The sequence below is a fragment of the Neolamprologus brichardi genome, chromosome 6, assembly GCF_056152115.1.
Source record: "Neolamprologus brichardi isolate AB-2024 chromosome 6, ASM5615211v1, whole genome shotgun sequence".
Lineage (NCBI taxonomy): Eukaryota > Metazoa > Chordata > Actinopteri > Cichliformes > Cichlidae > Neolamprologus > Neolamprologus brichardi.
This window is the reverse complement of record NC_142109.1, coordinates 9,360,831-9,384,850: the sequence shown is the minus strand read 5'-3', so window position 1 is coordinate 9,384,850 and position 24,020 is coordinate 9,360,831. Positions and strand designations below refer to the sequence as shown.

General features: G+C 42.2%; 4 protein-coding genes across 5 annotated transcripts in view; all 4 read left to right on the top strand.

Annotated features, from left to right (window-relative positions):
• Positions 1–1,901, top strand: part of sdk1b (sidekick cell adhesion molecule 1b) — a 277,836-nt gene extending 275,935 nt beyond the window's left edge. For both annotated transcript variants that reach the window (XM_006796155.3, XM_006796154.3), the window contains one exon: positions 99–1,901. In XM_006796155.3, coding sequence (XP_006796218.2) covers positions 99–404 — 306 coding nt within the window. In that variant the 3' untranslated portion in view covers positions 405–1,901. The remainder of the gene's footprint in view (positions 1–98) is intronic.
• Positions 1,902–4,099: 2,198 nt separating this feature from the next.
• Positions 4,100–12,209, top strand: LOC102793673 (uncharacterized). The gene is made up of 2 exons (XM_006796157.3): positions 4,100–4,340; positions 6,700–12,209. The coding sequence occupies exon 2, from the start codon at positions 6,811–6,813 to the stop codon at positions 9,859–9,861; it is 3,051 nt and encodes a 1,016-aa protein (XP_006796220.2). The 5' UTR covers positions 4,100–4,340; positions 6,700–6,810; the 3' UTR covers positions 9,862–12,209.
• Positions 12,210–13,041: 832 nt separating this feature from the next.
• Positions 13,042–16,441, top strand: gpank1 (G patch domain and ankyrin repeats 1). Its single transcript, XM_006796158.3, has 4 exons — positions 13,042–13,914; positions 13,996–14,137; positions 14,785–14,860; positions 15,923–16,441. Exons 1-4 carry the CDS (start codon positions 13,534–13,536, stop codon positions 16,362–16,364), a joined length of 1,041 nt encoding a protein of 346 aa, XP_006796221.2. The 5' UTR covers positions 13,042–13,533; the 3' UTR covers positions 16,365–16,441.
• Positions 16,442–20,597: 4,156 nt separating this feature from the next.
• LOC148102484 (cytochrome P450 3A56-like) lies at positions 20,598–23,842 on the top strand. Its single transcript, XM_087842405.1, has 9 exons — positions 20,598–20,627; positions 21,746–21,834; positions 21,947–22,095; positions 22,309–22,436; positions 22,523–22,589; positions 22,672–22,832; positions 23,048–23,274; positions 23,395–23,557; positions 23,636–23,842. Exons 1-9 carry the CDS (start codon positions 20,598–20,600, stop codon positions 23,711–23,713), a joined length of 1,092 nt encoding a protein of 363 aa, XP_087698531.1. The 3' UTR covers positions 23,714–23,842.
• Positions 23,843–24,020: the final 178 nt, after the last annotated feature.

The following is a 24,020-nucleotide window of genomic DNA, read 5'->3' as shown; positions in this document are numbered from 1 at the left end:
ATTCCTCTGGTTCTGCATTATTTAACTGAAAGGCTGTGTGTCTGTCTGTGTCTCCCTAAAAAACTTCCACCTCTAACTTTGTTTGGGTTTGTATCCAGCTGACAGACAGCGACTACGAGGACGAGCAGCCGAAGCACTCCTTCGTTAACCACTACATGAGCGACCCCACCTACTACAACTCCTGGAAGCGGCAGCCCAAGGGGCTTAAAGGCATCGGCACGTCTTTTGGCTATGAGGAGTGCGCCACCGCAGATACAGAACCCTACTACCAGACCGTGGTCACCCAGCACAGCACAGGGGGCGCGTACACACCCACGGGGCAGCCGGCGCACACGCACGTTAATCCCAACACCAACCCACCGGGGTCACGCACGCCTGTGACGGGATTCTCCTCATTCGTTTGACTCTAAAGACAAAATCCGCACAAGATAATACTCACACATGTACACATGTATTGAAGGAAAGGAGAGCGCCGGTGTGCGTTTGGACTAAAGGAGACAGAGGACGAGGTGAGGAGACGTGGGACGGACTGGTGTTGAATCACCCCTTCATGCCCCGAAGGACTAAACTTAAACTTCTCACTCGCCTTCTCCCCCCGTTCACGCAGGCCCCAAGTCGACGGGGGTGTGTGTGTGCAGCTCTTTTACGCCTCTGTGTCACTGTGCGCACACACACACAAACACACATTCACCACCTGATATTCCTGCCTATTCCAGAGACGCTCCGCCGAGAGTGATGACTAGATTAGTCACTATGTGTTATTGTCAAAGAGAGAATTCAACCTCAAGCTGATGGATCCTGGGATTTCAGCACAAAGATTATCCTTTGTTTTCTGTATTTTACACATAAGTGCACAAGAACGCACACACTCACACTCTCTCTCTGATGCACCATTTCAGTATCTCCCACTGGGAGAGAGAAGCTTCAAGGTTGAGGAGAGTTGTTACGAGACGGCACAGAACGGAGCAGCTTTTGTTCACAGGCTGGTTCACGTACACAAACTCGGAGCTGTCAGCTTTAAAAGACCACCACAGAAGAAGAAAACAATCGATAATCACAGTTGTTTTTTTGTTTTTTAACTTGAAAAGGATGGAGAGTGAGCGTGGCAGGGCTTCTTTGGCATTCAGCATCCATAATAAGGGTGCTGAGTGTTTTCTGAGAACAGTGTGGACTAAATGGAAACCATGCTTTTTTTTACCGTCTACTGCCTGTTATCAGTGCTCCCAAGCCATAATGCTTACACTGAGCTGACCCCCTTCCCTGCTTTCTCCACCCTCCACACACACATTTCATATCTGTTCTGTTCGAGGTTACATTTTTAAATAAAATCAATTTCACTGTGAGACGTGTGCGTACGAGCATGCGTGTGAGTTGCTAATTTCAGAAGCTTGTTCATCCGTCCGTGTAGTTCACTGCTGAGCAAAGTGTGCCACTGTGCGTATGTTTGTATATTTTTTGAGATGGATTTTGTACAGGGAGACTCTACTTTCTACTGCGTGTGCTCTTGTATGTAGTCTGGCCATGTTTGTGCGAGTCAAAGTAAACAACACTGGAGAACATTCACGTACACTTACTGACGAGAGAGGAGAAGACGTTTACTAGTGTAAGCCACAGCGACTGACAGAGAGTGGAACAAGTGCCCGGGATGTTTAAGAGGTTTCTCCTCCTTCAGACTGAGTATGGTTGAACTTCATGAAGCCCCACCATCACCTCAAGGAGCAGCAATCCAGACCACACATGTACTTTGTACTTTTCTTCAAGTGCAAATAAAATTTCTCTGTAAGGTTTTTGCTCATCATGTATACTTTAAAGGTTCTTCACCCGCCCCGCCGGCCAACAGCCTCGCCTCACCCTGTCACGCCTGAGCCCCATACAGTGTGTGAATAAATGGTCATTGTTTACCCGTGTGTCTGTGTGGTCCGTTGTGTTGCAACAGTGTCTCCTTGCATCATTGTCTTCATTGCGTAAACCGATTTAAGGTGGTGCTTTCACATGTAGCATGTTCAGAGGAATGAATAATGCTTTGCTTGTGGGGATTTTATTAAAATGGTAAAAGAAGGAAAGGGGGGTGCCAAAACTTTTTCTTTCTTTCTTTTTTATTCAAAGATTTGTTCAGTGTTGTGGAGTGCCTTTTTGCAAAGTGCATTCATTATCGTCGTGCTGCGCTCTTTTCAAATCTGCAGTATACAGTGGTTAAAGCCACGCATTAAAAACCTTAAGGTAGAAGTCCAAAAAGGTAATTTTAATATATCAAAGTACATGTTCTTCAGAAAATTGTCTTGTTTTTGAAAAAAAAAATAAGTACAACCCTTGGAAATTGTTCAGTTACATTGAAAAAGCCAACAATCAGTGGTAGAAAAAGTTGTCAGTTCCCCGCATTTATCACACCATTAAAGCCTTGAAATTACAGTCGGAGGCTCAGATTAGATGTCAGCGCTGAGACGCTGCTTTCAGCATCTGCTGTGTAAACCTGGACGTCAGGAAAAGCCTTTGCTGCAGAGAAAGAATTGTGTGAATGTAGTGTTCAATGTAAATAAAACCTTAACGATTTGTTCATGTCGAAAACTTTAATTTTATTCCCAACCGCACTTAGCAAACATATCATATATTTAAACTAAAAAACAAAAAACAGTCTGTTTTTTTTTTTGGGTGGGGGGGGGCACAGCAGTAAGAAGACATTTAGGGCAAGCCAAAGCAGCAGAAAGTCATATCCACTGTGAGTAAGGGCGGTGGAAATGCTCCGGTTACTTCACTCCCTCAGGGACTGTGCAGCTTGCAGTAACTGATCTAACCTTAAATTCTGCAACACACTGAGTGTTTGAAGATATGTTAGTCTTCTCTGAAAGCTGAAAATGTACTGCACATGGACCTTTCAATGGGATAACGATCTTAAAAATACAGCAGCTTTAAAAGTTGTTTGATCATTACCAAGACTGACAAGTTTAGTATGTTTTTATGAGAAATCCTGAAAACTCTTCATCTACAAGGAAAAGTTATGTGGTCAAATGCAATCGGAGTGGGTGAAACATAAGTATAAAATGGAAATCCTCACATACCTGGTGTTTTTTTTTTTTGTCCTGTTTCCCATCATCCCCAATCGGATAGGGTAAAGCAGGGAGAGTTTTTCCTTCCCACAGTCGCCAAGTGCTTGCTCAAAGGCGGTCATCTGATTGTTAGTTTTCTCTATATTATCATAGGATCTCTATCTTACATTATAAAGCGCCTTGAAGAACTGCTGTTGTGATTATATACATAATATATAAATTAAGTTTAATTTAATTTAATAACAGCTGCAACACAGTGAATCTGCAATTTTTGGTTTATTTGCCAAATAAAGTCGGTTCAACCAATAAAAGGCTTTGGCATGCATTTGTTTCTGATGCTTCTGTCTCTTCCCAAATGCAGAAGTATACTTAAAATATTGTTTAACCTTCAGCAGTAACACTGTTTGGATCTTGTGTCCCCAAAGTGTGCGTGCAGCAATAATGAGACGAAGAAAAACACACACAAAGCACAGAAATCCTTCAAACAGGAGAGAAACAGTTTGAGTAAGAGTGCGGCACACTGTAAACTTTTTTTTTAAAGTCTCATTAAAAGTCTGTAACACTGGTTTGAGCAGCTCACGGTGCATTTATTCCCCACAGGTACTTCACAACACACCACCACCGATTGTGCTGCCATGTTTTTGTATCAATCCCAGAGAGCAGGTGAATACTTTAATAAATAACGTTAATTAGTTAAGCATTCGTTAACACTGATGGAAATCTTCAGACCGTAAAGAATCAGAAGAAATGAGGTGAAACGAGATTTCATTAAACATGCTTCCCTGTTTCCCTTCTGCCTTATTCAAATCCATTGATGCAGCCGGAAAAATGTGCAACACCTTACAGAAACACCGAGACACGTTATTGTTTTAATGGGATGTGGTCAACAAATTGTTAATCGTTAATTAAGTATTGAATATAAAAATACCTCTTTGGTCTTAGTAGAAGAAAGCAGCTGTTTCCGCTAAAGTTAAGGCTAAGGGTCGCGGATTATACGCCCCTCCAGCCAGCTGAGGGCGCTGTGGGGCGCTGACACAGACCCCCGTGGGAGGGGAGGCAGTGTCCGGAAGAAGCTCTGCTAACATGGCGGTTATATTTTTCACTCCATGCTTTGGTTGTGAGCATAGCGTTTAGGTGTAATGACTGTTTTAAAGTGCGCGGCTGCAGAGAGGAGCATGCTGCCGGGATGCTGACGGCCGCGGCTCGGAGCTGAGTCTGTGGTCCCTCCCCCCGCCGCTGTCTCTGCGTCCGTCCGTCCGTCTGTCCGTGCCGTGACTTGTGACCCAGTTTGGTTTGGTGAGTTTTCGCGTCCTCCTCCTCCTCCTTCATGCTTCCTTCAGTGCTTCCTCTTTTCTCTGTGGCTATAAAATCTTCCCGCTGCCCCTTTGACGCTGTGGAGGAGGGACGTTAAAAACCGTTAGCGCGTGCACCGTGATGCTGGTCGCAGGGCCGCGCCGCAGTCACCCACTTTGAGGGGGCCAGAGTCACCATCATACTGGTATAACCTACTAAGATTATTTCTTTGAGGGAGGCGATCAGTTTGATTCTGATGTGCGTGGAAAAGACAAAATGTCCAGCTTATTTTTATAATGAAGCACTTAAAGTTTTTCCACTGAAGGGAGGCAGAAAAGTTGGCTTAAAGAGAGGGTGGCCATAATGGACAAGGAGCTGAAACAGTAATTTTTTGGAAGACTGCAACTTGTCTTTAAACACTCACTAACCACCAAGCAGCATTAATTTCTTTGACCAGTAATTCTGGCTGCTCGATCGGTCCAGCATGTACCCTGCCTCTCACTGTATGGTAGCTGGGATACCTCCAGTCCCCCACGACCCTAACCACTGTGAGGATTCATAGATGGACTTTCAACTAATAAACCAAGATAAAAATAATCCGGAGATCCAATCAGAACCAATTAAGTTTTGTAGAAAGGCGGGAGGAGTTTGGAAGGCATCCAGTCAGAAGTAGTCTCCTTGTGCAGCGAGGTTAGACGTACACGTTTGATATGGTTCAGCTGCCCCGTTTCTCATGAACACATGACAAAACTTCAGCACTTGAGAGGACCAGGAGACCAGATGGAAACATTTCACATTTGATATCAAGGAAAATAAGACATTTTGTAAACCGTGTGGAGCAACTCTCACCATAGATTTTTACAATAAACAATAAACTTTAGATTTATTCTACTAAAGCTAATTCAGATCCCTAAATTATGAATAAATCTCAAAGACTCAAAGAAGATTTTAGTCAAAAGATTATGACTAAAACTAAATCAAAATTGGCTGTCACAATTAACGATGGCACCAAGCAGTAATTAAACGATACAGGGTTTGTCAGACTGTATGAGGAGTGATTGTCTGCAGAGGACACCTTGAGCCTTACTACTAAAACTAACATGTTTCAAAAGATGTCACTTTGGAACAAGAAGTCATTTGCTCGTCAGCAACTAGTAATTGTTTATAGACAGGTTGGCGTCTTCCAAAGTACAGGCAAAGTTTTCAGTGCAGCATCATATTTCTATTTTTGACCAATTTCACATGTCCACTATTCATTTGCCAGCTGACCATTCTCCAGGCCCGTGCAATTCGGGTAAACAGGCAACTTCACTGCAACTGCAATCGACATCTAGCAGCCTCTCACCACGGCTTACCATAAAAATATGACCCGTTTGAATCCCTGATGAAGCTGTTTCGTGCAAATTGGACAGTGGAAGGTATCGCAGCGCTGCTTATCTCTCTGTGTTAACACAGCCTTTCTGCTTTAGGATCTGCATGCGCTCAAATAAAAAGGGGTGTTTCACAGAAACTCAATCAGCTAAGCACTGCCTAGTCCACTCAGAAAACATAGAAGCCACTTTTACTTTTTGCAAGGTGGAAGTGAGAGTAATATAACCTAGTTTAAAGGTACTTACACTGTTTAAGGAAGTGTTCCAGCAGTGTTAAAAAAAATAGTAGTGTATTAGAAGCAAACATAAAAACCTTGATCTTTTTTGTAAATTCCCCAGACAATGCAATGTGAAGCTTGCATTACAGCTGGGCTTCATCCTGTGGTGTTAGTAAGGTGAAGCTTAACAAGCTGCACATATAAAACATGTAAAGCAGATACAAATAAGATCAATGAAAATGTGGCATTTTCAGCTGATTTGAAACTAAAATTCTGAACAGCCAGTTCAACCAGTTTATGAGAAATGCAAAATTCAGCATGGTGATCTAGCAAAGTAAAATGAGAGCCGTCTGCATAACACAGAAAACTCTGACTATAGGCTCAACATACTTTGCTAACACATTCATCCCACCGACCAATAATGCAACTTAATTCAGTCACAGAGAACCATCCAACTATTATTCTCAAGAATCGCTGCCCCTCCTACGTTATTGGTCAGAGTGTAGTGAAACTTGCACACAGTGATGATCTAATTAGTCTCTCATGCTTAAGCTTAAGGTCAGAGTTACAACAAGTAAAGCTATTTTTCTTTATTAACATAACATAAATAAACTCAAAATGAATAATAACCTCAATGAATGTATGAGTTATTATTAGACTGTGGTATTAAGCTGCTGTAGTTATAGTGAGGCGTGTATTTTAGTGAAATAATCTGCATGTGGAGAAACTACGCCTGAAGCTAATTTGTGTTTGTATATTTTACTGTTTTCCTAGATGAGCTCGGATGGCAGGAACACAGAGTGACATCTTAGAGTGAGTGAAGTCTTACTGGACTGGGAGAAGGAAAAAATTAGCCCCTGTGAGCAAACTTCATAAAACCTAACAATGAGTGAAGTATCTGTGAAGGTAGATGAGGATGTGATAAAACAGGACCCCGCTTTGGAGCCCCTTGCAGAGCCACTGCTGATAATCCTGTCCCCGCCTCCACCTTTCTTGCCTGTCCACGGTGAGCCAGCCTTGCTTTGGTCTAAATGGCTCAAAGCGTTCGAACACTATGTCGAAGCACTCAGTGAAAAAGAGCTGGTCGACTCCAGTAAGTGTCTGCTCTTACAGAACTGCCTTGGCCCAGAGGGGCAGCGTATCTTCACAACACTGATCCAAAATGACACCACGTACGCAGCAGCCGTATCAACACTGACAGCTTACTTCAGCTCTGATCATACCACTCAGATGCACCGCCTTAAATTCCACCAAAGGGCTCAGATGCCTGGAGAGACTGTAGATCAGTTTGTGTCTGCTTTAGAAGAGCTGCTCGGGCCTTGCAGTTATGGACACTTGAAGGATGAACTCCTCTTGAATCAGCTGATTGAGAAAACAAGCTACCCACAGCTCAGAGAGAGGCTTCTGACTGGGAGAGAAAGTCTGACTTTGACCACAGCGTTAGTTATTGGTAAAGAAGTGGAAACCTTGCTAAACGGATCTCAGCTGTTTGATATTCATGAAGTCAGCGTGGACATTGGAGATGATTTAGAACCACCGGTTCAAAGAAAAGCTAAAAGAGGAAGGCCTCGCCGTGGGGAAAAAAGGTCAAAAACAAACTCGCGCTTGACTAAAACTCAATCACTCAAACCCAAAGGTAACTGCTACAGCAAAGATAAGCTCTGTAATAATGACAATGATGCAGAGTCTCAGACTACTAGTGAGACCAATCTGACTTGCGATAATGAAAATGGAACCTCATCTTCATCTTTACACAAGCTGAACAAGCACTGGTGCAGCAAAACTAGTGATGGTTTTGAGGATGACGACAACGCCAATGATGAGGACTTTGAGCCGTTTTCAACTAAACCAAAAGGTCCCTACTGTCCCATCTGCCCCGATCGCCGCTTCAGAGACGCTCACAAGCTTGCCAGACACATGAGGACTCACACGAAGGAGAAACCGTTCAACTGCCCTATCTGCTCTATGAGCTTCAGCCAGTCGTACCACATGACCCGACACCTGAGGAACCAGCACGGTGCAGGACAGCATGTCTGCACTGCCTGTGGGATAACTTTAGAGAGCTTTGCAGAGTTGAAAAGTCACAAGAGGAAGCACAAGTCAGATGTTCTGTCATATCCAGAATGTCGTGAAAAATTACCCAACAGCGACGTGTTTTCTAGTCATGTCGAGTCAGACAGCAAAAGTTTCTCCACCCACACAGACGGACAAAGTTCTCAGCAAATCGAGAGAGTCAAAGTGAAGATTGAAGAAATAACAAGTGACGATCCAGCTTTCGGTAACAGGGATTTTCAGGATACGGGATCCGAAGCGAATGTTTTGATGGAAGAAGGAAATTCCGATGAAGCATCATCTCAAGATGAAGGGAGACCAAAAGAAAACCCCACCACCACTGCGAAAACAAAAGGCCATTTCTGTCCCATCTGCATAAACAGACGCTTCAGAGGGCCAAACAAACTCGCCAGGCACATGAGGACACACACAAAGGAGAAACCCTTCAGCTGTCCTGTCTGTGCCATGACTTTTAGCCAGTCCTACCACATGACCCGACATGTGAGGAACCAGCACAATCTGGGCAAATACATCTGCTCTAAATGTGGCAAAAGTTTCAGTAGCTGGCTCGATATGAGAGCGCACAAGAAAACCCACGCAGTCGAAGGCCTGACATGTCTCGCATGCGATAAACAGTTCAAGGAGAAGGCTGCGCTTGCGAGTCACCTTAAATTACACAAGAAGGTCGCGGCGGGTCCTCGAAGCCTCGTCTGCGGCGACTGCGGCAAAGAATTCCGCCGAATGTATCACTTGAAACGGCACATAGTGACTCATAGGAAAGCATCGAATGGGGAGTGTTTCACGTGCCCTGATTGTCAGACAGACTTTGCCTTTGTGGAAGACCTCAACAAACACCTGGAGGTACATGTGAAAGAAAACAAGGGGACCTGCCCAAAGTGTAATGAAACCTTTGGTAGTCTTGAAGAACTGGAGGTACACATGGCGGTGCATCAGAAGTCTTATTCCTGCAGCACGTGTGGAAAGAAGTTTAAGGTTGAGTATGCTCTGAAGAAGCACGAGCAAAGTCATGGAAGCGAACAGTATTACTGTGCACTGTGCCGCAAACACTTCCTCAAGCTTTCCCACTATAAGAGGCACTTAATGGTCCACAACAGGCGCGAATCTAAATGTCCACACTGCGACACCGTCTTTCTGCAGTTAACCGCTTTGAAGTATCACCTGCGGACTCATACTGAAGAAAGACCGTACCAGTGCACCTGTTGTATTGAAACCTTTGAGGAGAGGGAAGATCTAGAGCAGCACTGCCTCAAACACAGGAAATTCAAGAAGGAGAGGCCCTACTCCTGCACTCGGTGCGATTTTGCTTTCTCCACCCTGATGGAGCTGACGGAGCACATGAGTTCACACGAGGGAGAGCAGCCGCAGACCTGCTCCGTCTGCGGGAGGACGTTCCTGAACAAGAATAAGCTGGAAAAACACCTGACGATCCACACAGGGGAGAGACCTCACCTCTGCTCCATCTGTGGGAACGGCTTCCCCTCCGCAGCGAGCCTCAAGCTACATGTGCACATCCACACAGGAGAAAAACCTTACCAGTGTTCCCAGTGCAGTAAGAGTTTCAGGTCGTCCAGCGGGCTGCGCCTACACAGCAGACAGCACATGGAGGTTCGGCCCAGTTACGAGTGTCCCCAGTGCGGTAGAACTTACGGTCGCATGACAGAGCTGAAGATGCACCAGCGCTACCACACGGGAGATAAACCGTATGCGTGCACCTGCTGCAGCAAACGCTTTATTAGCAAAGACAAACTAAATGTTCACATGAGGATACACACAGGGGAGAGACCGTACTCCTGCCCCCACTGTGCACAGACTTTTACACAGACCGGGGACAGAAACAGACACATCAGTAAATTCCACCCGTAAGTGCAGTGAAAGGAAAACAACAAAGGCTCGGTGGTTATTTTGAAATGACCGTACCAGTGGTTTTGCATGTTCGTTGGAGTTTGATGCCTTACTAATATACAGAACAATACAAAACCAAAATGTATTACAAGCATAACTAAGGCAAATTTAGGCTGACATGAACATAAAAGATGAGGTAACATAATTGGTTTGGATTATGAACAACACTAACAGATCAGTTTCTGGCGGTCCCAGTAAAGACTTGTTAGTGCTTAACTGGAGATTTTTGTGAAGCCAAACTTCACAAATGGGCAAAGTATAAATGCAGCAGATATTGTGAAAGACATCATTTTTATGAGCTTTTCAGAAGAATCAAGATTAATGCCTTTTTGGTCATATTAATGATTTATGAGCCCATGCCAGGATTTCCACTACTCACATGTCACTTTTAACACAGCCTTCCAGTATGATTTTTGTCCCCGCCTCTTGCATGCAGAGATTTCTCTGAATTCTGACTGACTTTTAATGATCTTCTTGAGTTAGCCCACACAACCCCTCACTTCTTTACTTCTAAGTGGCTTACAAATCATTTGATTCTGTTCATTGACATTTGACAGTGAGGGTGAAAACTGATGTTGAGTCACAGATGAAAAGCCAGTCACACAGAGCTGCTGTTCATCTGTCTTAAATGTTTCTGAGAGAGAGAATAACCTGTTTAATGTGTTTGTTTGTTTTTTCTTGTGTCTTGCAAAACTACTCAAAAATGACTATCATAACCTAAAAACATAGCACTTTATAACTTTCTTATAGCACATATACTGAGCCAAAATGCAATACCTATTGGAGACAAAAGACAAATTACACAAAAGCAGCATGAAAGAAGAAAACTCCCACTTCTTAAATGCTCATTTCTTTACTACTGAAAAAAAAACTTTGTAAATTAACGCAGAGAGCCCAATTCCCATCAGGATTTGTGTTTTCTTGTTAGATTTTTCTGAAAAGTTCATGAATGTGCTGCTTTTTGCTTCCAAACTTTACTTAATGGGGGAAAAGCATGCAGAACCACAGTACTGGTGTCACAAATGGTTTCTGTGTGTACAGTAAGATGCCTGTCAGTTTGTCTCTGCTGTTTTCTGCAAGTTTCACAGCTGGACTGAAGACGTCGTATCATTACTCTTGAAATACAAAAGCTCTGCATGACAGTTTATTCTTTGAGGCTCACGGCTCTCCCTCCTGTGCCTGACTTATCCTCCTCGTGAAGCACTTTTGTAAAGCACCCTGGTCTTACAGACTGTCACAGTCGTGACCAGCATGTAAATCTTTGGCCTTCGACACACACGTCTGCAGACACATACTGAACGCTCAGACACCAAAATGTTTCAGCGATCGCGATTCAGCATTTTTATCTGTATGTGTGGGCATATCTTACACGTCTGATTCTTTTTGCTTCTCTGAAAGTGAGCATTTTGTAACTGTGTTTGGAAAAGTGTCCTAAGAATAAAACGTATTCACTTCACCAGTACCTGTCGTGAGACTGTGAAACCACATCAGATGTGTACAAAGAAACAATCATCTGTTAGTTACTCAAACTCGCTTCAGATGGCAAGTCCTGTGACACAAAATAGTTCTCCCTCGAGGGGGAGGGAGCATGTGACTGGTTCTTTTTGTTAGCAGTTAAGAATTCAGTTTTCAAGATATTTTCTAATATTGTTTTGGTGGTAAATGCCAATAACAGGCTGCAGCTGATTTCGTTTTGGTGAAACTCAGGTCAGGTCACACCAAATGTGAAAAACTTTACGTTACACACAATCTTTAATGGATTAGTTTTAAACTTTACAACAATATACTAGGCGTTGGGGAACATGAGTACCCAGGTTTGCTATATCAAAACTATATCGAGTAATCTATGATATGAAAGGACACGGCGAGAGCTATGCAACATGCTTTTTACTTTTTCAGTATGACCACACAGTGGCGCCATACCAATAAAATGGAATAAAATATCAGAGTTTTAGTAAAGACGTTGCCTTTCAGGTGGGCGTTGTGCTCTCTGAGTGCTCTTTGTTTTTGATGCTGCTCACGAGAATGAAGAAGCAGCACTGTGTCAGACTTTGCTGCTGTCGTGTTGTAAAGAGCAGTGATGGCAACAGGGATATTATTGTTTTCAGGTGTGTACGCGAGCAGAAAACAGAACAAAGGAGGGGGTCTTCTACCCAGCCCGGTCTGCTATTTTACAAAAAAAACCTCTTCTCCATCAAAGCTTCTGCAGGCCAGACTGCCCTGATAGCTTTTGAAAATCACCCACATTTCAGGCAGCTTGAAAACAGACTATTGTGTGGCAGTATATTTCTGTGGAGGAAAAAATAAAACTGTGTGTTACATGTGCCATGTACAAATTCTTGGTTAATTTCTTGCAGTAAATCTTCCATATTTAATTAATTTAATAGGATGAAGTTTTTGTTTTGGGGAGTTTTTCTTGTTTCTTGTGGAGGGCTGATCTTTTGTGGAAGGTAAAGAAGTACATACAACTTGCATTTGTTGGCATAAAATGAAAGCAAGGAAGAAAGAAGAGACCAAATGAATATTTATGATGACATAAAGCAGTATAAAGGAAATGAGTTTATAAAATTGTCAGAAGTAGTCAGGAAACAGCCAGGTTAACATAAGGAAAAAACAAAACAGTCACTGAGACTAAAATATGATATAGTGATTTTAATCAGACCTCTGTCTATATGTGTTTGCAAAACAACCTCTGAATCCAAAGTGTAAATCACCTGACATGAAATAACATGTTACACTACAGTTGCTGAGATATGCTCCTAGAAGAGATACACGTCTGAAGATTTCCACACATCACACGTGGGGGAAGCACAGGTGTTAGTTACCTTTTTCACCCTGCAATTCTCACAGTGTGAACAGTAGTTAAATAGATCGAATTTTATTGATGTAGATTAAAAAAGGACTTTCACATATTAATGTGGTACTTGTATGTTGAATGCATTAAGCATGTTAAACTATTTTAGTGAAATAAAAGGCCAGTAATTCTTTTAAATTTTTTAAGGCAGAATGAAAAAAAATATAAACTGAAAAAAGTAAAAACGAAAGCAGCATCAGGCTTAATAGGTGGCAGTGACGTCTGAGTTTATGAATTATATATTTAGTTATTGAGAGATATCAAAGGGTGCAGTGTAAAGGAGTAGACTGTAGGTGGCAGCACTCACTGTTACTCACACTTGTTTTTCCACGGAAATAAGGACATTATTTTGAAGCTGCTTCCTGTTATCGAATCGACTCGAGAATTTTTAATGTAATCGGCTGTTTAACATTTGGCTCTAGGTTATATTATATCTTCATCATAAACGAGCTTTAAAGAGACTTTGGAGTGACTGAATCTCGTTGGTAATCTGAAATGATCGTATGTCTAATTTTAGCTACTGATGCTAAGATGCTAACTAGCTACCCTGCTGGTATAGCGTTGTGAGGCTGGTAGTTTCCTGTTATAAGTATAATGTTAAATGTAATATGTGGCTAAATCCAGTACCAGCATGTGAACTGTCTTTTGGAAACTGCAATGTTGGCTAACATCTCATTTATATCTCAGTTAGATATAAACACCGCTGACTTTAAGATCTGCTTCTTTCACGTAACTACAAAGCGTACTGTCTGAGATACCTGAAGTTACGGTCACTCCTTATGGCTGCTTTCGGCTTTACTCCCGCCAGAGAGCAGGATCTTTTTAGTTTCGAAGCGGAACAGTCCAGCTCAAAAACAAGCAGCGGACTCAGCGGGGAAGAGGCCAAGCGTTTCTACGAAAGCTTAACGAAAGATGAGAAGGGGGGAGATGGATCAAAAGGTCAGACTAGACAGGAGAGTAGAGAGTCCAGGAGAAGAGCGATGAGGAGGGTGAGAGCTGTGGAAGCACAGCAGGGTCAGAGTGGAGGGAGTCAATCAGAGACTGGACACTCAGAAAGAACCATGGAGCTGCTGGGTCTGCGGCTGCTGCGCTTTGCCCATGAGGGAGACATCCCTGGGCTCAAAGAGGTCCTCTCAAAGGGGGTCGACATCAACTACCAGGTATGATAATGAAGATTCTGTTTCATTTGGGGAAATAATACGTTTTGCTTAAAGAGTGTATTGTTTTTTCCACCCTTGCAGGACACTTTCTTCTGGACAGCTGTAATGTGTGCAAGCTGGTCAGGGCAAAGATCTGCTGTGAGGCTTCTGCTGCAGCACGGAGCGGCCTGGGTCGGAGTGGTTGACACAAAGGGGAGGGATGCCAAAGACCTGGCACTGGAAGGTATAACCAACAAACATGGTTGAAACCCTGAAGTCATCTCCCAGGTCAAAACTGGTTGCTAAGGAAAGGAAAAATTGTGACGTGCCAGCTGACGGCTATTCAGCTCCGAGATGTTTGCTCAGATGTGATCATTAGTGGTCGATGTCTGTTTGTGTGTGCAGTGAAGCTGAACCAGTGTTGTTGTAGTTTTGGATTTTCTATTTAGTATTTGTTCCTATTTCATTTTGACGTTTTGCTTTGAATTCAGGTCCGTTTTCATTCTCGGAGTGGGTTCAGCTGTTTCACTTTTACTTCTTATTGTTTGAAATTGTTTGTTTTTTGTTTAATTTTCATTACTTTTACTGTTTTAATCTTTTTATTTATTATTATTATTATAATTGTTATTATAAGGCAATATAATGTGGAAATTTAAAAAATTCAGGACAGGTATTGCAACATAAATGCACCACTGTAGTCTAAATAAAGATGACCATAAAAGCTTGTAGTGTAGTCAAACATGACTGTACTAACAAAGATTAAAACATAGTTAGTTTTGCAATAACACAATGTTGGTTTAGTGAGTTTTTATGTCTCTTTCAGTTTCATGGCTCCAAGTTTTAAGATGACTATAAGGACCTTGAACTGAACTCATTCATTTCTTTTCACAGCTGGTCACAATGACGTGCTGGAGGAGCTGTTGAGCTACGGGAGAAGACCAAAGAGAGACACACCGTCCGATAGCAGGTGTGCACACTCTCATTGGTACACAGTTCTAATCTAAATATAACCACACAGTAAAATCATTCAGGCGTTACAATATCTATCTAAACCTTTCATATCTGAGGAATAGGGTACACACAAGCCGTTTTCACGATAATGTCGTGACAACCAGCTTAGACTTTGTCTAAAGTTGGCCTTCCTCACATACAACGGCCAGCAGAGGGTTTCTTATTGCTGGAACTACTCTGTGTAATAGAGATGTTTGTTTATTGATAATCTAATGACACAAATTTTCCAAGCGATCAATGAAAAATCCTTGATTCAAAATCTATGGTGAGAAACATTTAATGGTACAGGAGTTTTAATCGATCCGACACAGACACACTGCCTGGTGCCTTTTTGGATTTTTATGGATTGATGGGCTAAAAGTGATCGTGTCTGGGTTTAAATCTCGTATTAAAAAGCTTGAGCTCTGGTGATGGTGAAGCAGAAATTACTACATAATTTCTATTTTATATGGGTAAACTTTGCCATTTCCATCTCATCTGTTTCTTTTTAAAGCGGAGACTTGACCTATATTTTTCAGATTCCTGAAACTTAAACACATAAAGTGACATTTTACAGTCAGGAGAAGGATCAGCGCTTATTGGTGTCAAATTGTGCAACAAGAGTTCATCTTAGTGCATTTAGCACTGCCGCTATATATGATAACAGCAGTCCTTTTGCCCTCCTCACTGTGTGGGTGTGTTCACAGATGTGAGGTCATAAACAGCAGTGAGCTAAACAAACTTCCTGGTAAGGCTGGACTTTAACCACAGAGATCGTGGAATCAAATCAGAGTTAATTGCCATAAAAAATCAGATAATACTGAATAATATAGCAGTAATATTTGCCAACATTCACCAACATCAGGATCACATTATGAGGTCAGATCAACAGATTTCGAATGAGCACAAACACGAGTGAGATAAGATTACAGCAGGTAAAATCTCTGCTGTTGTTTACACACACTTGGAGAAGAAGTCAGTTTGTGGCTCTTTCATGTTTCTTTTCGGGCTCATGTTGTCTTTTTTCATCTATCGTCAGTTCCCTCCAGCCTCAGTGGTGCGACGTGTGTCGTAGCGAGTACAGCAGCAGCCTGCCGTCACATCTCTCCTCCACCCTGCATCAGTTCAATCTGCGACGCCCTCCACCGACGCCTTACTACTGCCTCCCCCCCTCCAGCAACAGCTTCAAGATGATGGTTCGTTGTGGCTGGAAACCAGGAACAGGACTGGGGCCACAGGGAGAGGGGCCCAAACAGCCAGTGCCTACTGTGCTGAAGAGAGACCAGAAGGGTCTGGGATACGGACAGATGAAAACAGCCAAAGTGACTCACTTCCAAGCCAGAGACTGTGAAGCTGTGAAACCACCATCTAAGGACAAAGTGGGGATTGGAATGAAAGGACAGAGGAAGGAAGAAAATAGGAAAAAAGAGCAAAAAGACAGGAACTGGGAAAGAGACTTCCGTGCCTCTTTTTATCTTTGACATTGGCTCATTCACATCTGCATCTGAAACACATAAAACATGACGCTGAGTTTTTTTATTAAAGCTTTGACAGAGTTTGTTGAGTGTGTCTGTGAAGCGACTTTAAATGAAGCTTAACGCTCAGGATCAGAGCTCGTGCTGTCTGTTTACGGCGTCAGCTGCTGTTTGCTCAATGATTGAATGTGTGGCAAAAGGTCTTCATTCATGTTCACGAGGATTTCATTTACACTGTAGCTGAATGTGTCTGAGCCACAAAGGTGTTAAAGGGTTACATTATAATGCTTTATTCGCATTCATCAAAAAGAAAAAACAGCAAGACCGATCTTATCATGAAGAACACTGATTATTGCTCATGATCCAGAGATCGACAAATTCTTTAGTGTCATAAAGCAGTGCAGACATTTTTATATTAAAGATTAAAGAAGAAAAGAGTTTCTTTTAGATATTAAAGTTGATTCTACGAAGAAAAAGCGTTTCGTTTTTTCTTCACTGTTAAATCCTTTTAAGCAAATACACAGACTGAGAGTAACCTTTCCCTCTGTTGGAGCTTGCCTTTTCACCTGGTTCACCTTTACACCTGCAATCATGTGAATGTTGAGTCACACACTTGTGCTTACCTGTGTCAGGTTCTGTTAAACTGGTTTTTACTGCTTCAGTCTGGGCTCTTTTCTTTTGTTTTCAGGGCTTTATAATGGCAAGAAAGGACATTTTCAGTCACCTTAAACTGCCTGTTACACAACACGTGGGCTCAGGGATGTCCTGTTTCAAAATAATGGGCTAAAAATTAATGTACCCTTAAAATCTACTCAGTGGTGTAATCCACTTTTTATCCACTTTTTAAAATATTCGGTAGCAATATTGATTTGTTCTTGTAGATTTGTTGGAAGATAATGTAGGTGAAAGCTTTAAGATGTAATGCAGAGTAATATGTGTGCCACATCTTATAGCTACAGAGTATACCACATAGTTATCCCACACAGGCACTACAGTACAACCTCAGCAATCTGTCTTTCCATCCACCACCTGCAGCTCTTCAAGCAGAGAGATGTAATCTGTCCAGCGTGCCTTACGTTTTTGCCTCAGGGCTCTTCTGGTAAGACATGTCCAAAACACCCAGTTTTGGACATGTCTTTTCTAGTTTGATGCCTGAACCACCCTAACAGGCTTATTTCAAGGAGTGTTGGCTTTACTCTTGAGTCCCTCTTGAATGACAAAGCTCCTCACCCTGTCTGTGAAGACCAGCCCATACACCCTTGGTATTAAGCTCTTTGCACTTAATTCTTTTGGTTGTTATTCACAGCTTACGGCCATAGGTGAGGAATGTAGACTGACCACTAATCAACAGCTTTGCTTTCACGCTCTGCTCTGTCTTCCTAAAAACAGCTGAGTATGCTGTCCGCATTACTCCTGACATGGCACCAGTTTGTCTTCACCTGTCAGCATCTCCCCTCACTCATAAACAGGACTCAGTGATTATTTAACTCCTCCACTTGGGGCAGCAACTAATACCAAGCCCAGAGTGGGCACACCACCCTTTTCTGGGTTACAACAATGGCTTCAGACTTGGAGATGCTACATCTCATTACTTCTTCTTCACACTAAGCTGCAAACCTCCCAAGTGCAAGCTGGAAGTCATCTCTTGATGAAGGCAAAAAAATCATATCTGCAAAAAAGGAGACATAACATCCTCAGGCCGTCCAACCAGCTTCAACTTCACTGGTCAGTTGCTATGCTGATCTTGGAACATTATTATGATGATGTAGAAACAACACCAACACTGGGATATCAACTCATGCACAAAGGGTAATCCTCACAAACTGCACTCTGAATGGGCCTGACTTACTGCCAACAATGTACACAAAGCTTTTACTATGTTGGTTTTCACTGATTCAGCAAAAGAAAAGAAAAAGATAAAGGGACATAATTACTGTGTCCAAGACAGGATTACCAGGGCAGTGACTCCATTGCTGGATACAAAAACATCTCTTTTTTGGAATGACAGTGAAACGAGTGGTTTGATTGGGAGGAACAGCGTGCCCAGTCTGAACCCAAGTGAGGTTCTGTTCCTGAACTTCAGTGCTAACCACAGTTGGTCCATAATGAGCACCAAGTCTGAGCATAAAGGTGTCCATAAGTGGACCTAACACCAGGTAGCCTAATCTCTGATTTGTAATCGAATCGTGTAATCGCCGTATATCTTGGACACTCTTGTGAAGATCGGAGCAGAACTGTCAACTGATCAGAACTTGTTGGTGAGCTGGATCAAATAGCTGGCCTCTAGTCATAGAAAGACTTTGAAATGTAAATTGTTTTAATTATATTTTAAAGTCTGGGATATGGAAAGATGAAAAGAGCCAAAGTGACTCAGTTCCAAGCCAGAGACTGTGAACTCTGAAACATAAAATATGATGAAGAGTTGTGTATTAAAATCATTGGGTGCGTCTGAGAGGTGATTTTTAAACAGAGCCTAACACTCTGACCTTGACTCAGGATTGGCGCTCATGCTGTCCATTTATGGCATCAGCTGTTTGCGCAACGACCGAATGTGTGGCAAAAGGGTTTAGTTCGTGTTCACAAGGACTGTGTTTACACTGTGTTACTGAAAATGTCTGAGCTATAAAGACTGTGTGAAAGGGTTACACGATAACGTTTTATTTACACTCAGCAAAAAATACACAGGACAGGACAGACTTTACAAACATCAGGAAAAACTCTGATTACTGCTCTTCCCCAACAGTAACCTTTCCCTCTGTTGGAGCTCCAGGTACCTTTTCACCTGGTTACACCTGTCTTCATGCGAACAGATATGTTTGCACTTATCTGTGTTAGCGTGTCAGCAAGGCTCTGCAAGGCTCCACAGTTGAACCAGCAATTATTGCATTGATCTGGACTTGTCTACTACATGTTTTCATGATTTTATTTAAGGAAGGAAGCACTCTTTCAGTACAATTCACCTTATTAAACCGCCTGCTACACAACATGTAGGCTCACGTAAGCCTGTTCTATTGTAAGGGGTGAAAATGAAAGAGCCTGTACGTTACACCATCATTGGGTAGTGCGTTTGATTTGATTTGTTATTCCAAACATTGGTTTTCAGATAATATCCAGTTTGGTGCATTTTTTTTTAACAATAACGGGTTGTTAATTTTGCCTCTGTACACTATCATAGCTGACCTTAAATCAAACAATCAAGGTACTTTAATTCAAGGACTTTCACAGACATATTGTGTTAAATGTTCAGAAATTTCAGCCATTTTATTCATAAGGCTCTAGTTTGGGATTTATACTTTGTTTTAAATGGACAAGTTATTATCATCTTCAATATAAAACCAAATCTTCTGATGTAATGCAGTGCAATTTAGCATATTCGATCACAATATCACTTTACTGTATAAAACATAATAAAGCCACACAGGCAGTACAGTGATAATAATGCTATATAGAACTATTTAAAACTATGTTTCTTACTGCAGTTGTTTGTATTGGCAACATATAGGTGTATACAGGGAATAGTATATGAGGATTGTAAATATCACATTTGGACCTCTGACCTCTTCTTTAAGGTCAAAAGGTCAAACTTTGATAAAATATTTTTTTAATCTTTAAAACTGCTTAAAATTGTTCTGCCTGTGTTTGTATTGGCAACTTTTAGAAAATGATCCTGGTACATTGGGATTGTAAATATCACATTATAGTTGGCATCCAAATATCGTCTGACCTCAATTTTACATTTACATTTGCCTTTATTTCAAGATGACTCTAAAATGTCCAACATATGCCTTTAAAGAAAGTATGGAAAGAGCTGAATAGTTAGAAATACACTAAAGTATAATATTATATAACAAGCTTAAGCTATTAAAAAAAAAGCTTAAGCTATTCATATAAAGTTAGTACCAAATCAATAGCTGTTATTTGTCCAACCTACATGATGTTTGTGTAATCAAACTAAACATCTATCATCCTAGCCTTATTTGATATTCAACTACACTACAAAAAACTTCTTAAAGTGCGTTTAAAAAGAACAAAGGAGACAAAATGAATATACAGACAATACAAAAAGGTCTGAACCCCCTCAGTGAGATCATTAACAAGACTGGCTACGGATACCGACTACAGAACGGAGCAGTTGTCAGCCACCTCCTGTACATGGATGACATCAAGCTGTATCCCAAGAGTGAACGAGACATCGATTCACTGACCCACATCACCAGGATATACAGCACTGATATAGGAATGTTGTTCGGAGTGGAGTTGGATAACAAAGTGAGGGGAGGTAGTCAGAACTGAGGGGATCGAACTACCTGAAGGCAACATTGCAGACATAGAGCACAGTTACAAGTACCTGGGGATCCCGCAGGCGAATGGGAACCATGAAGAGACCGCTAGGAAAGCTGCAACCACCAAGTACCTGCAGAGGGTCAGGCAAGTCCTGAGGAGTCAGCTGAATGGAAAGAACAAGATAAGGCCTATCAACACCTATGTCCTGGCCGTGATCACCCATATGGAAAAGAAATAGTAAAAACTTACATAATTTACTCATGAAAGTGGCCACTTTCTCATTATTTTCATATATTGTTTTAGTAAGTATCCAAAACATACAAGTTTCATTATATCATTTTTCAAGGGATCTTATATCTGTTTTTACTCTTGTATGCTTTTCATACAAGTTTCACACAAGACAGATACAAACTTTATAAGATTTATTTATATCTTTTCCATATGGGCAGGTACCCTGCTGGGATAATAAGCTGGCCAAAGGAGCAGATAGAAGCCACTGACATCAAGCCAGAAGTTCCTTACCACTCATAGAGGGTTTCACCCCAATTCAGGCAACCTGAGGCTGTACGCTAAGCAGAAGGAAGGAGGCAGTCCAGGATGAGACAATGAACAGCCACGAATACATCAGGAAGATGGCCCCAACTGAAGCATCAGTGAATACCTCAGGGAGCAGAAACCTGAGAAAGAGGAGTAAGACGAGGAACCATTATGGAAGGACAGGCCCCTGCACGGTATGTACCAGAAGTCCTACCAGTGGCTGGACAAAGCTGGACTGAAAGACAGCACAGAGGCACTAATCATGGCAGCACAGGAACAAGCTCTGAGCACAAGATCCATAGAGGCTGGGGTCTATCACACCAGGCAAGGCCCCAGGTGCAGGCTGTGTAAAGATGCCCCTCAGACAATCCAGCTCATGACGGCAGGGTGCAAGATGCTAGCAGGCAGGGCATACATGGAACGCCATAACCAAGTGGCCGGCATAGTGTACAGGAACATCTGTGCCGAGTATGGCCTGGAAGTCCCAATATATACTCTGTGCTGTTGTAATTGCATCCGGTTTCAACATTTTTGACGTTGTTGTTTTTTGTCTGTTTGTGCCTCAGATGTTTGACATCATGAAGCAGCATTCAGCTGTCCTGATCAGCAGCATGAAAAAGAAAGCAGATAAAGATGAACCTCTAGAGCTGAAAGAGTGAGATCTCTCATACTGTTTTCATTTAAATACATCAGAAAAAGCACAGATTCACCTCTTCTAAGTCTGCATTAATAAAGGTCATGTTTGATGTGTTTGTGTGGTTTTGCAGGTTTTTTGGACCCTACAGTATGGATGTGGTAACCAGCACCGCCTTCAGTATGGACATCGACTCTCTCAACAACCCGTCAGATCCTTTTGTCACGAACATCAAAAAGATGCTGAAATTTGACCTTTTCAGCCCCATCGTCCTCACTGTTGGTAAAGTATTCATTTTGATACATGAAGCTCCTTTTGTGTTTACCTTGGCTTGTAGCTCTGCATGTTTGTTTTGGCAGATTTTTTCCTGGTGCAGTCTAAAGGATTTGTGTCTCCTCCTGGGATCAAACTGGGCACCACTACAACATGTCCATCAATGCAGCTGCTGTCCTTCATCTTCCATTAATAAATGTCCTCTTGTTTGTTTAATTTCAGCCGTCTTTCCCTTCATGATTCCCATATTGGAAAAACTGGACTTCGCCTTTTTCCCTACATCCGTCACAGACTTCTTTTACGCTGCGCTACAGAAGATCAAGATTGATCGTGAGGGCAGCAAGCAAAAGGTACGGCTGTGAGTTTGTGTTTGTACCAATAACCTGTTCTGACATAAAATCACAGCTGTTTTCAAACTGTGTTTGTTGACTTCCAGACTCGAGTGGACTTCCTCCAGCTAATGATCGACTCTCAGCAAAATAATAATTCCAAACAGGATAAAGGTGATACACGGACACACGTCTCCACACATGGAAAAACCAGCTTAAAGCTGTTCTAACGTGTATATCCCTCCTACCTCCTCAGGTCTGACAGATCATGAGATCCTTTCCCAAGCGATGACTTTCCTCTTTGCTGGCTACGAAACGACCAGCAGCTCTCTCACTTTCTTGTCTTACAATTTGGCAACAAACCCTCAGGTGATGAAAAAGCTGCAGGAGGAGGTGGATGCAACCTTCCCTAACAAGGTAACAACTCAGAATTCTTAATATAAGACAATATTTTTTTTTCTAGCATAATTAAACTAAAGTAAATCATACAGTAGATATAATGTGTTATAATAATATTGTGTTATGGTGATTATATTATTTTATAAATTGTAGTCATATATAAAGTCAGCACAGGGTTCAGCTTCTTACTATGTCTCTATCATCATCACTCATGTTTATGTGCTTGTGTTCAGGCTCCCATCCAGTACCAGGAACTAATGCAGATGGAGTATCTCGACTGTGTCATCAATGAGTCTCTCCGATTGTTCCCCATTGCTTCACATTTGGAGCGTGTGGCCAAGGCCAGTGTGGAGATAAATGGCTTTGTGATTCCAAAAGTTATGGTTGTCATGGTCCCCACCTGGCCGATGCACCGGGACCCCGAGATTTGGCCTGAAGCAGAGAAATTCAAACCTGAGAGGTACGGAAAGGATTCACACGTGTCTGATGTGACAAAGCAGAATGAAGCTCTGTGGGATATAACCCCGTTTCTGTTGTTAATATAGTGTGTGTGTGTGTGTGTGTGTGTGTGTGTTCTCAGGTTCAGCAAAGAAAACAAGGAGACAATTGATCCGTACAGCTACATGCCTTTTGGAGCAGGCCCGAGGAACTGCATTGGGATGCGATTTGCTCTGGTTGTGATGAAACTTGCAGTAGTGGAGATCCTCCAGAGATACAGCTTCTCTGTGTGTAAGGAGACCGAGGTGAGAGCCCAGATCATCTTCTCTAACTGTTAGTTTTGTGTGTTATTGTCATTTATTCTACATGCCACTTCTCTGCAGATCCCCATTGAACTGGACATCCAGGGTCTGCTACAACCAAAACGACCAATCAAACTGAAGCTGGTGCCACGTTCTTAACCCTCCTCGTCTAAGAAGATGACTTTTCTTCATTTTAATCTTGATGTTTCTTGCGTACATAAACACCATGTCAGTTCTTGTAGTACCTTATTTTGTCTGCAGGTGCACTAAACACTCTATTTGTCATGGACCCAGCTCGGGAGGTCTCGGGGGGGGGGGGGGTCCGTGAGCAACAGGGATTATTATTATTATTATTATTATTATTATTATTATTTGGGGATGTGTGTTTTTCTGCACTATGCTTCTGTGTTCCACTTATATGTATAGGCAGGGTGTGGGTGTGTACATGTGTGGCTGGAGGACAGCC

Coding starts and splice junctions, on each gene's coding strand:
- LOC102793673 (XM_006796157.3), top strand. CDS start 6,811: ATGAGTGAAGTATCTGTGAAGGTAGATGAGGATGTGATAAAACAGGAC.
- LOC148102484 (XM_087842405.1), top strand. CDS start 20,598: ATGTTGTTCGGAGTGGAGTTGGATAACAAA. Junction 22,437..22,522: donor GTGAGGGCAGCAAGCAAAAG/GTACGGCTGTGA, acceptor GTTGACTTCCAG/ACTCGAGTGGACTTCCTCCA. Junction 22,833..23,047: donor ATGCAACCTTCCCTAACAAG/GTAACAACTCAG, acceptor GCTTGTGTTCAG/GCTCCCATCCAGTACCAGGA.
- gpank1 (XM_006796158.3), top strand. CDS start 13,534: ATGGCTGCTTTCGGCTTTACTCCCGCCAGAGAGCAGGATCTTTTTAGT. Junction 13,915..13,995: donor GGGTCGACATCAACTACCAG/GTATGATAATGA, acceptor CCACCCTTGCAG/GACACTTTCTTCTGGACAGC. Junction 14,861..15,922: donor GACACACCGTCCGATAGCAG/GTGTGCACACTC, acceptor ATCTATCGTCAG/TTCCCTCCAGCCTCAGTGGT.